The sequence below is a fragment of the Lygodium microphyllum genome, chromosome 1 (genome assembly GCF_053477565.2).
Source record: "Lygodium microphyllum isolate KBCC chromosome 1, Lygodium_microphyllum_v1.1.10, whole genome shotgun sequence".
Classification (NCBI taxonomy): domain Eukaryota; kingdom Viridiplantae; phylum Streptophyta; class Polypodiopsida; order Schizaeales; family Lygodiaceae; genus Lygodium; species Lygodium microphyllum.
This window is the reverse complement of record NC_141135.1, coordinates 148,583,601-148,597,571: the sequence shown is the minus strand read 5'-3', so window position 1 is coordinate 148,597,571 and position 13,971 is coordinate 148,583,601. Positions and strand designations below refer to the sequence as shown.

At 44.3% G+C, this 13,971-nt stretch overlaps 1 protein-coding gene across 3 annotated transcripts in view; it reads right to left on the bottom strand.

Annotated features, from left to right (window-relative positions):
• Positions 1 to 631: 631 nt before the first annotated feature.
• The window catches only part of LOC148041800 (uncharacterized), a 143,067-nt gene continuing 129,727 nt past the window's right edge, over positions 632 to 13,971 (bottom strand). For 2 of the 3 annotated variants that reach the window (XM_087682567.1, XM_087682576.1), the window contains exon 10: positions 632 to 2,677. In XM_087682567.1, the coding sequence (XP_087538693.1) occupies positions 1,469 to 2,677 (1,209 nt within the window). In that variant the 3' untranslated portion in view covers positions 632 to 1,468. The remainder of the gene's footprint in view (positions 2,678 to 13,971) is intronic. The other variant, XM_087682559.1, reaches the window with a different exon arrangement.

The following is a 13,971-nucleotide window of genomic DNA, read 5'->3' as shown; positions in this document are numbered from 1 at the left end:
GGACCACCATCCACTACCTGCATATATGACATTGTCACTATATTCTGACCAAGGGGGCTATTGCACAAATTAAATTTTACTTTTAGATTTGATATTGATGTTTTACACTAGAGATTCATTAAATTAAATTGTTTAATATCCTTTATTAGATTCCTTAGTGGTTATATTATTCTTTTCCATAGTGATATAACTATGAATTGTGGTTGGGATGTTGCTAGCACAAATATTTTTAGGATCACACTTCCCCTTTCAATTATATTACCTTGCTAGCATTCATTGATTCAATCCATAATGATGGTGGAAAGTGTGGAAAAACTGAGGTGTTTTTTTGGAGTGAAGTTTTACAAAGGAATGGCATCGATCTCATGCCAATGAAAAATTAAGAATTACATTATCAACATGAAAGTTTGAGAGAATTATGAAAATGAAAAATCTAACATGTTGTAAAAATTAGGGTCAAACTACTGAAAAGTCACAAGTCCTGTAAAAGAAGGGATGCATTAGAAGAATTAAGAGACATATGCTAATAGTATAACATCTAGAAGTTAACAAAAAAATCATAAAAGTACACAAAAGGATTATCTATTCCTTTGTATTCAAGTGAAATGAGGCACATAGTAATAAGCAAACTTTGATTGACAATATGTCCATTGCTTGATTCGCATAGTTAAAGACAATCTACAAATAAGACCCATAAGTGGTGGGATATAGCTTTTCTACTTCAAGATCAAAATCTTCAAGCACTTGTTTCATATCAATATCTACAAATACTTTTTTCTATAATAGAAGCAAAATGCCACATCTTTTCTTTGCTAAAAGCATCATTATAAAGTCTCATTACACAACCTTACACCTGTAAAGATGCATTCAATTGCAAGTTGTTCTTTCTCCTGCCTCCATCTCAATGACCATGAGCACCAATTGTACATTTGTGCAATGATGTGTCAAATGCCGTGCCACATTGGGTGTCCACTAGATGCTTGTGCAATGGCGGGTATTGTGCCACTCATGTTCATTTAAAAATCGATCAATAATAAGACAGGAAACCAAGCTAAGGTGGTGTACTAGTTGAGTATACCATTGCACTGGATCACACCATAGGTTAAATCCTATAATGGTCCAGTAAGAAAACAAACCAGACCAAAAGGACAAAACCTCAGTCCAACAGTTGATTGGAACAGGTGGCCAGAAGCTACTTATTTACACAACCATCTACGTTATCTTAAAACCGCACACGATGAGATGCTAATTTCCATTGATGGTACTTATCTCCTATCTCAATGGACTTGCTGATCTAACCTGTCTGTTGCCATTTGTTAGGTGAATTGTGAAAATACAAGGAACCCTGCTCATAATTACCATACAGACTTTGCCGCCTGCAGAACAACAGTTGACTTTTGTATGTTCTGCATGCAAACTTGCTGCTTCCTTTATACAGGAAACTCAGTAAGAATCTTGCACACCCCTTTCATCTGCCCTGGTATTGTCTTGATGTTGCCACACCAGCAGATTCTGTTGTTGGAGAAGAGCTAGCATGGTCCTGCAATTCCACATTCTCCTCCATTGAGACACCATTTGCACCAGTTGAGGAAGGTACATCCTGCAGAATTACAGCTGGCTTTTTTATCACCATGGACTCTGTGGCCTCTGCAGCAACAGTTGACTTCTGAATGTTCTGCAAACTTCCTGCTTCCATCGATGCAGTAGATTCAGGCAAATCTTGCATGTATTCTTCATCTGCCCTGGAATACATTAGATGCTGCTGAGCCACCAAAGTTTCTGTCACAGGAGAGGAGTTGGCAATGTCCTGCAATTTCCCTCTCCATATTGAGATATCACTTATGCCAGTTGCAGGAGGTACATCCTGTACTGTCACCACTGGCTCTATACCAACCCAGTGAGAACTGTCTGTCACTTCCAGAACTGGTATTGACATATTTGCAGGTTTACTTGCAGCTGGTTCCTGACAGCTTGTGTGGTCTGCCAAATCCTCAAATGACTGCAAATCTGGCACTTTCTCACTCTCAAAACCATAACACATTGTCACTGGAGAGAGTGTCACTGGAGACGGTCTCTCACGGGAAGATCTTGCCTTCTCCGCTGCTCCCGCTATAACAGTATCTTCATGCTTGCCAGTGGCACAGGAATCCATGGTTCTTCTAGTGCTTTCTTCCAGAGGTTGTGCACTTGTTGATTCAACAACCATCTCTACATTTACCAATGGTAGCTCTTCATTCAGCTCTCCTGCTGACTGCTTCGTGCTTGCTGGGGGTTTTAATGTATCTTGAACATACACCTCAGTTTCAATAGCAGCAGCAGCTCCAGGCATCACAATTTCAGGGATAGAAGGGGGCACCCAAACTTTCTGCTTTCCTTGTTGATCAAGACTTGATGTTGTAGGAGAGCTCTCTGCAGCCCTGCTCATGGCATTGCCTATTTCTTTTGGCCTTCCCAGATCTTCAGAAGGCCAGTTGAAAGGAGCATTTTGCTTAACTTCAGCTTTGTTTTGTTGTGTAGCTTCACTTTTGGTATCAGAATCCTTCAGCCTATATCTTGGCTGCACACTATCCACTTGTTCAGAACTACTGCTATAAAATGTAGAATTTACTGTATTCATGATAGGACTCTGGATCTGTGTTAATGAACTACCAACATCCATCCTGCCCATTTCCCATGGCTGTCATACAAAAAGTAACCATCAGGTAGATTTATAAATTCTCATGGATCTCTGACAACACACTGACTCTTATTGAAAGAGGGCAGAAGTAGAAACATGGAAAAATACACACATCCAAGCACAAGAGATGAAAAGAAAGGAAACAAAGAAATCCAAAAGACAAAGTTAGCATATAAAATCAACCAAAGTGGTTTCCAATTATTCTATGAACCCTAAACCGTAAACTGTTTTTGGCAAGCGGTCTTCTAGAGACTATAGATCTGTTTAACTATGTTTTTTGAAATCAAGGGGTAGCCCAAAAGAATGATTCAAAGTATGGAGGATATGCTATGCGTGTCTCATGAGTGGGAGCACTATCTCCCATGAATTTAATCATGCTAAGCATTCTGCTAATAGGATATACGTGGCACATGATAAGTATGGTTATAAGTTGAAAGTTAAAACCACCAATTGAGGTGGAACTCAAATGAGTGAAAATGCACTCTATAGTTGATTACTTGTGCAATATGCAAGGTGTTACAACCTGAGACATCCAGATCGCACTAGTAGCATTGGTCACACTGGTCATGGAGTGACCTAGTGCAAATGCACAAAAGGCATTCAAGGTTAGATTAGCTGACTCCAATTTATAGGACTCAAGGCCCTATTGTGCACATCATCGAATCTCACATCAGATAGTCGGTTGACGCTCTCATACCAATGAAACATCTACCTACAATCCAACCCCCACATGAGACACGATAAAAGCTATATCCACAAATATATGGGTAATGGACATTAGGCTCATCTCCCAGCCATAAAGCCAAAGGGGCTCACCTCCGTGCTTGGGAGCTAGCAACATGTGAAGTCACAACTACATCCCAAGAACTAGTGTTCCATACCACTAGGCCACACCATCCCCGTGTACAAATGTGTCAACCTACAAGCCATTAGTCCAAGAGTGGTGATCACACAACAATGTGCACAATAGGGCCTTGCATCCTATAAATAAGACTCGGCTGCCCAAACCTTGAACTGCCAACACAAGAAGACAACTCCCGCCTGTCAATGTCTATGCCCCTAGTGAGGTTAGGGCACGCAGCAGGTTCTGGGTGGAGATTGCAGCAGGACTCCCAGAGGTGGACTCCTCGATTGTTGGAGGAGACTTCAACCACCTCGAGGCCTTAGAGAACTAGTAGAGCAGAGGCAAAAACTACTAGGGCATGGCTCGGGAGGAGCAGGAGGCATGGGAGGTCTTCCTACTGGCAGTAGGAGCACGCGATGCTGGGAGTGACCTTGCTTTCCACAGGAGGGAGAGGTTGCTGGACTTCTCTTGGGGATACAGGCGGCTAGGCGGAGTTTTGCTGGAGTGGTTAGATAGGTTTTATGTGGGAGAGTGGGGATGCTCTCGTGGAGGCCAGGTCGGGCAGTTGGCAGGCACCACTTTGTCTAATCACTGCCTAGTTCTCCTAACACTTGATGCCCCAGCCTCTGCCCTAGACACACGATCCTATCGGATCCCTAACTCAATCTACAGGAGGGAGGAGGTGAAGAGACATATTGAGTAGATTTGGACTAGGGAGTGGGGCAGGAGGGACTAGATCGTAGAGGAGGTGTACAAGCCCTAGCCGAGTCGAGTAGTATCTGCTAGGAGGCAGCCCTACAAGCCAAGCAATAGAGCTGGGAGGAGAGAACACTCTGGCGGGACCTAGCAGCCACATAGAGACTCCTATAAGAGGCACCAGGGGATCCCATCCTCCACGCACAAGAGATGTGCGCACGAGCAAACCTCGCAAGCCTAGAGGACAAGCGCTTGGAGTTTTCATTCCGCACCTTAACAGCCTTTTGGACGTAGAAGGGGGACACAATGTGCAAGGAGTTCTTCTAGGTGCATCAGCCCCGCACCTCAGGAGAGCACATATGCAGCCTTCGGGATCAGTATGGGAGGATTCGCTCTAGCCCAGATGAGGTGATGGAGATTGCCACTGACTACTATACATGCCTTTTCCAACAAGAGAAACAGCCTCAGCCAAAAAACAACGACGCACACAGCAGGTCTAGGATCACATCCCATCCCTCGTCACAGAGGAGATGGGATGCTTCCTTCTAGACCCCTTCACAGAGAAGGAACTAGAGGAGGCTTTCCATGCACAGGATGGGCATAAATTCCGAGGAGAGGATGGCCTTTTCAAGGCCTTCTTCACTACCTATTGGGAGGTGGTGAATGATCCTCTATTGCTGGCCTTCCAGGAGATTTTCAGCTTAGGACGGATGCCAAGGAATCTATCAGCAGGTCTTATCAGTCTCCTCCCCAAAGGGGGAGACCAGTTGGAGCTATCCCAGTGGAGACTGATCACCCTATTGTTAGTGGCCTATAAGGCACTGGCCAAGATGATTGGTAGGCAACTCGGCCTTGTGCTTCCAGACATCATTCATGACACATAGATAGGCTTTGTCCAGGATAGGAGCATCCTAGAGAATGTCTTCACCTTCTTTGAGGCGATAGAGTGGGCCCAACACAGTAGTCAGGAATTAGCGGTACTACTACTGGATTTCGAGAAAGCCTATGACAGGGTTGACTGGGAATTCTTAGAGGGTACCATGGTGAGGTCGGGCTTCCCCCAGGCATGGATTCGCGGGATCTCTGCACTTTACATATTAGCTATCAGCAGGGTTCTGATAGGTGGCAGGCAAGGGGAGGAGTTTCTGCTCGAGAGATCAGTCCGACACGACTGCCCTCTGGCCCCATATCTGTTCGTACTCTTTGCAAAGGTGATGTCTTACTTCCTCAGGTCACGTGTGAGCGGTTACGTGGCCTCCGACTTTCAATGAGAGAGGAGACCGGAGCTGCTAGACTTAGAGTGTGTAGATGATACAATACTCTACATAGAGGACGATGAGCTGATGTTGAAGAGAGTGAGACAAGCTCTTGAGATGTTTTGCGATGCAATGAGAGCGAAAATCAACTAGTGAAAGTTGGTTGGGACCCGGACTCTAGCACGGAGTGGGGCGCCCACTTCGGATTTAGATGGGTGTACAGAGGGCACATCGTCCATTACCTACGGTTCCAGGTGGGACTTGACATCCCTCCTGCCCAGCAGTTTCTTCCAGTCCTCAACTCTGTTCGGCGGAAGTTGACTTACTAGAGTACTGCTTACCTTTCCCTAGCGGGCCGAGCCTTGGTGGTTAACCAGGTTTATTAGCGACGGCCTGGTACATTGCCTCGTGTTGGTGCTTTTTTCTGGTCCTGTGTAGATCAGCTTCACCGCCTAGTGTGGAATTTTCTCTGGGCCGCGTTTGACGGTTCCAAGGACTCTTGGGCCAAGGTGGCATGGGCGACCATCATCCGCCATTGGTCAGAGGGAGGACTTGGGATGATAGACCCAGAGTATCGAAGTCTGCCCCTTTTGGGCAAGCTAGTAGTCCGCCGTCTCACACCAGGAGGGCAGACATGGAAGGTCCTATTGTAGGAGGGTCTCCAGGAGTGTAGACCGAGGCTAGGCGGTGATTGGAGGTTGTCCTTGAGATGGATCTTCACGACGGCCCAGATCACGCCCCCCCAGATCCTCCTTCCTCCGTAGCCTACTTCGTGTGTGGCAGGGCCTCTGTAAGGCCTATTTAGAGCCCCCCAAATTGCCAAGAGGAGATAGACTGCCAACCGGTGATCTGGAATCCCTAGGTCAGAGATTGGGAGGGGGTACAGATTGGCGAGCGCCCCCACATCCAATGGGCTAGTTGGGAGGCCGGCCCGGCTTGTACCATCATGACATGGCGGAAGGTGTACAGGATGGTAGACCAAGAGGTGTTGCAACGGGGCATTAGGTTGCCAGAGAGGAGTTGAGTTGAGGAGAAGAGAGATTGATGATGTGATACCTTAGGAGTGGCTTGACCCCTCGATACGAGAACTGGTAGAGCCTGGTGAGATATGGGCCGCTAGGTTTTTACCAATAGGCATCCCCCTACAAATGGCAGGTAGAGTGGGCGGTGCCCCATATGGAACTTTCTTCACTGTGTAGGGGGGCGGGGGGTGTTTGGTTCTTGACAGAGGGCAGCGGGACGAGGGGATAGTTGTCCTTCCGTGGAGGAGGATTTGGGTGGTTAGCCTTCAAGGGAAGACATGGTATCTGGACCCTTATGTGTTCTGGAAGGAGTTTCGGGAGTGGCGCCTTTGGATATGGGAGAGCAGGCCACTTGATGAGCTGGAGTGTGACCCTGGAGAGTGGCTATGGCCAGCCACTGCGGTAACCAAGAAGCCATCGAGGTTTCTGGAGTACACAGCTAGGATTGGCAGACGTGTTAATGCAGGAGGACATGGATTGGGCGCCTTCGCGTAGCAGGTAATAGGTGGAGCACAACATCACGGATGCTTTCCGGCAGATTTTTTGGTGGCGATTATGGGAGAGTTGAAGGCCGCGGAGGGTATTGTATTTCTTATGGCTATTGGCACATGGAGGCCTGGCGGTGGGGAGTCGGTTAGCCCAAATGCAAAAGGATGGAGATTGTAAACGCTGCCCACAACAATCTCTGGAAACTCCAAAGCACTGCCTCAGTGCCTTTGGTCGTGTGAGGTGGCGCAACTCGTGTGGAGAGGAGCATGCCGCATTCTCCGCCGTATAGCACCTAGCCCTGGATGTATCTCATGGGAAGCTTTCTGCTGGCAGACAGTTAGCCAAGGCCGTCACATTTTGTATGAGGCTGGGATGCACGACACGATCTTCATCATTGAGGCTGGGTCGTGCGCAGTGGTTGACTTGGAGGCTCTACCCATCCACTAGGTATTGGAGCCCACAACAGAGCACTCTGAGGTATGGGAGATCATAGGGAATCTTATTGGATGGCACATTTGGAAGGCGTGGTGTCAGTAGGTTTTCGGCAGGGAGAGACTTTCAATACAGGCGACTTTGGCAGAGCTATGGACCTCCATTATCCACTCCCTCTACGGCCGATGGGACCACGTGCAAGGCGAGTCTCGAGCTCGTTAGGAGCTCCGTTTTCACTTCATGCGCACTTGGGGCGACCAGGAATTGTTCTTCATGATGTAGATAGGTAGCCCCAGATGGCGATACACCCCCCCTCCATGGCTTCTTGCCCCCATCCCCCCTAGACCACCTTGAGAGGCTTATATACTCGATATATCTGTGACTCAGTATCAGCTCTAGCTAGTCTGTTGAGCATGAGAACTTCTTTGTATTCAAGTTTTTTTCTAAAGTAATATTATTAGCCACACTTTACTTGAAAAAAAAAACCCTGAAGTGCCCCTCAATGCATTTGCATTCAGTCACTCCATGATCATTGTGAGCAATGCTACTAGTGCCCATTTAGATATCCAAGGATGCAACACAAGAAATGTTAATTATTGCAAAGGAAAGCACAACAATAGTCAAGGATTGTGCTACATTGCATGTAACTAGCATCTTCTCAAGCGCTCCAAGATGGCTTATGATTGTTTTTTAAGACATGGTAATACTCTGAATATTTTTTGCGGGCCTTAGACACTGGCAAGAGGTGAAGCAAAACGACTGGCACATTCATCTACTGTCACATCCAACAAGCTATCATTGAGATTTTGTCTTTTCAAATTTTAAAGCTGTTGCTTTCATTATTATAATTTTTAATTCACGTTCTCTCGAAGCTTTCCTTATTATAATTTTAAATTTGTGCCATGTATGATGTGGTTGTAGGTGGGCCCGTCAAATGTAGTGCAAGTTGTTATTGACAATGCATCCAATTATTGGTATATGGGCCGTTTGCTTGAGGCCGAGTTTCCTTCAATAATGTGGAATCCATGTGCAAGTCATTGTTTGGACTTGCTCATGGAGGAAATTGGAAAGCTCAAATGGGTGAACAAGGTGGTCCATAAGGCTACATCAATTGCCACCTTCTTCACGGTGAAGATGAAGGTGCTTGCAATGTATCATGAGCATAGCATGCTTGAGTTGAAGAAGCCTTTTTCGACTCGCTTTGCTTATATGTGGTTGCTATTGGAGCGCCTTTAATGAGGTGTAGTCTGCCCTATGCTAGTAGATAGTGGTATCCACTCTATGGAATGAGTGGAATGAGCATGAGACAGAGGAGGCGAAAGCCATGCCGTGCTTGTACCTCGATGAGTAGTTTTGGTAGAGAGTCCATGGGATTGTGATTGCTGCGACTCCCTTTTTTATAGGGTGTAACGTATGAGTGATTGCAAGGGGTCCACCATGGGCCTTCTCGTTTACTTCTTTAGAGCAACATTGGTGGAGGCACAGGCTTGCACGGTAATTATGGAGTCACAGTGTGCACATATCATTGACATAGCAGAGAAAAGATGGGCATGGATGCGTAAACCCATCCATGGATTGCAATAGTATTATATCTAGCCTACAAGTCTCCAACAGTCGTGGATGATAGAGAGCTCCGTTTTGACCAGCTTGCATATCTCACTCGTGTGGTCCCCATGGATAACCACTACACAGTTCTAGAGGAACTTGAATACTATGCGGATCAGAGAGGGCATGTGGCTTTTGCTTCTCCCACTTATTGGAGAAGAGAGTCAATAGTAAAGCCTCTCTTTTGGTGGCAGAATTTTGGATATGCATTGCAGACTCTTCAGCCCTTGGCCATGAGAGTCCTTGCTCAGGATTGCTCTTTGGGTGCATGTGAGAGAAATTGGAGTGCCTACTCTCTCATTCCCATGAAGATTTGCAATCAGCTTAGCACACAACAGTTAGAGCGGCTAGTCTATTGCTGCACTAACTTGCACATGATGAAGGCCATGATGACCATGGGTAGTCCAAAGCAAGTAAACACTTAACATTTGGTTAAGTCAAGTTTAAATTTATTGTTTTCATTGTTCAATTTTATACAAGTTAACAATTTAGTATTTATAATTTTATGTCAAGTTATGTGCATTGTGTAGGTGAATGTTGATACATTCAAGTTGATAGGCTACACTCTTTTGAGTGTACACCAGGAGGTTGATGCAGCAGAGATCTTTGCGGAGCTCTATAGAGAGCTCATAGTAGCAGACACTCGTGACACTCGCAGTTAGTGTGCTCATGGGTGAGAAGTTTGAGTTCGAGTTGCAACAGTTGCTAGCACGGGCATGGTCATTTGGCGCCCTCCAAGATCAATGAGGGGTGGTTCAAGTGGTTTGCAGACATATGTGAGACAGGGCTCTACTAGCTCTCATCTTGCGCCTCATGATGACATTCCCCCCTTACCTACGATTATATAGCCATTGTCTACAGAGCCATCATTTGATGATGACGGTAACCTCATCAACGAGGATGAGTATAAGAGTGTCTCATCATTCAATGCTGAGGGGTCATCTTCAGACTCTCTTGATGAGTGTTCCAATGATGATGATGATGATGATGTATGATGTATTATTGATGATTGTATCCAAATTGGCAAATTCCACTCCTGACTCTTGAGTCTTGACTCCTATGATAGTTGCATGATCATTGATGTATACAGTATCATGTATGATCATTGATCTCATTTTGTAATGGCATTGTTGTAGTCTATTTTCACTCTTATCATTTATAGTTTAAAATGAATTAAGTTGATTTTTTTGTACTAATATCATACTATACCTTGTAAAATCATAAGGTACCATTTAGTACCGTATTTTATTGTACCGTATCGTATTGTACCTTTTGTACTTGACAACCATGGCACCATTGCACAACATTTTGCATGAGCATGACATTTTGCATTGCCCTTTGCATTACCCCATGCATTAACATTTTGTTTTTGTAAACATGCATATGCGCGTATTTATCCCTTTTCGGTTAAAGAGTGGCCGGCTCTAGATCCACCCTATTTGCGACAACTTCTATAGCAATCTCCTAGAGCACTCTCCTTGCTTTCTTTACCACATACTCTTCATACCTTTCCTTGATCATTGTGACCCATGGGTGGTTGGGATAGCATATCTATTTTGTAATGTGTTGGGTCTAACCACCCCTTTTATTCTCCCCATGGGGCACAGATTACTTGATGGGACAAAAACTATTCATTGAAACACACCCAACACAAAAACGTCCATTATGGTTTCATTTGCCTTTGTAGGTCTTGGTAGGCCACTAGGCAACCGATGAGCATCCTTTTCCAATGCCTTGTCCTCTCTTGGGTGAACACTTGGGCTCTTGGTAAGACAACCATGGCCCCTGTAGTCTTGGTAGGTCATTGGGCAGTTGACGATCATCCTTTCCCCAATGTCTAGGTTGCTTTGGGATGGAATGCCTTGGGATAAAAGAAAATTTGGGCTTGAGCTATCTGGACAGTCCCTTCCTGGTTTCAGTTTTAGGCATGAGACGCGGGGTTGAGCTAAAAATGCATTTTACACTGATTAACTCTTAATTACAGCCCCAAACTTTTATTAAAAAGAAATGCAATAGTAGAGAGTGTCTGTGTCCCATGACCTAAAACCCTAATTTGGGAGGGCCAATCTATATATAGATAGACAGACTGCACACAACTCAGCCTTGTCTTGTTTTGTAGATTGTTGTGCCCTGTCTCTGCTGTCCAAATCTTATCATCTGAAGGATATCTTAGTTTGAGCTGTTGCCCATCAATTGGTGCCTACATCCAACCATCCTGCTGCTGTTGGTAGCTATTTTCAGCCAGTCTACATTGTCAAACATCATCTATAGGATGCATTGAAACATATCTAGAGGATGTCTACTGTGTTTCAAGATCGGTCACAGTACAATAGTCTCTAGCTCATGCTCTTTGCCCCAACCCTCAAGACATAGGAGTTCAAGGTTTAGTTATTTCACCTTTGCAAAGTGTGTTTGCTGCATTGACCATTGTATATATTCAGCATTCATTCATTCATTTATTATCTTCTCCAATGTTTATTGTCTCTAAGTCACCCTAACCCTAGCTGTGTTCTTATCATTCTGTGTTTTGTTGTACGATTGTGTTTGTTATATGTAGACAAGTATTTCTTTACACCTCCCTCCAACACATTAATATTATACCAAACATTAACATCAAGGCTAATGTTAATTAATATTGTTGTTAATAATAACATTAATATAAAAATCAATCATGGCATTTAACATAACATTAAATGGCAATGATCCAACATGGTTAAATGTCACATTAATGTTTATACTAATGATTACATAAACACTTATACTAATGATCACATTAACATTAAATGCAAATGTCATATCAAATGGTTTATGCTTATTTGGGCTACAAGGTTTCAATTGTTGATGATGGTGTACTATAGCCTCAGAGTGGCAACTCCCCAAGCTCCAACCATGAGTACAATTGAAAATCCTTACACTCAAGCATCACGTCTACACTAGCCCAAACATGAGTTTCAAACAAGAAGCATACCTTGTCGTACCCACCACTTACAACATTTACCCCCTGTGCACCCCTCTTGCTAGTAGTGTCCCATACCACCTCAAATGAGATAACAACATACTTGTCGAGCATGAACCATCATGGTTCTGTGAGCAAAAGTGGTTTTGTGCATGTCATTGAATCTCGCACCAACTAGCAAGTTGATTCTTTAATACCGGTGAAACGTCCACTAGGATCCAACTGACATATGAAAGGTGTCACAAGCTATATCCATGATATATATAGTAACTAGATATCAAACTCACCTCCTAGTTGTAGAGCCAAAAGAACCCACCCCCAGCCTAGAAGCTAGCAGCATGGACTCGAAGACACGACGACATCGTAAGAGCTGGTATTCCATACCACCAACACCATCTCAATGTACAAACGTGTTGCTCTATGGGCCAAGAGTAGTGATCACACAATGATGTTCGCAATAGAGCCATGAGTTCTATAAATAGGACTCCGCTGCCCTAACTTTGAAGTGCCCTTGGTCTCTTCACACTAACTCACTTCATGACCATTGTGGCCAATGCTACTAATGCCCATCCACATGTCCAAGGATGTAACAATACCTCTCTCTATCAGCAGATTGTCACTTGTCTTTTGTGCTAGTGTAATACAAGGCTTAGATATTCATTTTGGGATATCTCACTTCGCACTCTTCATGTACAGCCCTAGCACTAAGCATCGTCAAGTAAAAAAATGTATCTTTCAATATCTTAAAGAGTGCTCAGTCATTGTGCCTCTTCTACCCTTGGGGCACTTCTCTTTTCATTTGCCTCCATTCACAAATAATCATTGGGTTGGTTGTTTTGACACCGGAGTGTCCACTAGTGATAATTGTTTCATACTTGGTGATTCAAGCATCTCTTGGCAAAACAAGAAGCAGATTATAGTGGCCACATCTAGCTCTAAGGCTGAATATAGAGCAACATATATAGCTACATTGGAATGTATATGGCTTGGCCACCTTTTGATTGATCTCAGTGTGGGATCACAATCACCCACTTCTATCTATACTCACAATCAGATGTCAAGTTTTGCAAGGTACCCAATATTTCATGTTCACACTAAGCACATTATCAAGGTGCATTGTCATTATGTCAGAGAGAGGCTCCATGTAGGGGAGATTGACTTGGTTTATGACCTACACAAGACAATTTGATAGATATATTTACTAAAGCACTTTGAAGAGAGAAGTTTGAGGCCTTCTACAAGACCTCCGTTAGTGGATGTGACCTTCCAGCAATCTTCTCCTCTCTTGTTCATTGTTCACTATGAGAGAGAGAGAGAGAGAGAGAGAGAGAATGTGTGTGTGTGTGTGCGTGCCTGCACACACGTGCATATAGCTAATGAAAATTAATCTAACAATGACCCTACCTATTCATTACATATATGAATGTTCTATAGTTTTAGTGTGAATGCTCCCTTATCTACGAGCACATTTTGCCTTCTAGCTAGATAAGGGTTTGTCCACCATATGAACAACCGCCTTGGTTGTGGCACTATTGTACCTTAGGGCTTGTATTTCTATCATTCTAGCATTAGCGGATGTGACCTTCCTGGCAATTTTCTCCTCTCTTGTTCATCATTCACTGAGAGAGAGAGAGAGTATATGAGTGTAGCTGAGCATTGACCTAACAATCATACGATCTATCCATTGCCTATATGACCATTGATCAAATTGTACAATGTAAGCCTCCAAACAATATGTCAATATAGGCGCTATAAAGTAGTTACTGCGATTTGATGCATCATCTAGAATGCAGCAAATTATGAACAATCATGATTGTAATCTATTTGCTAGAGAGAGAGAGAGAGAGAGAGATTGGAAGCTGTCTCGCCCTTGTTCCTGTTCCGCTACTGCCTGTGGATTGCGCCATGCTTGACGGCGGCCCCCCTCTCGCTTCGCCATACTGCCGTTGCACTCCAGCTTATTTTCCTGGGCGTAGACGAAACCAAGTACTGCG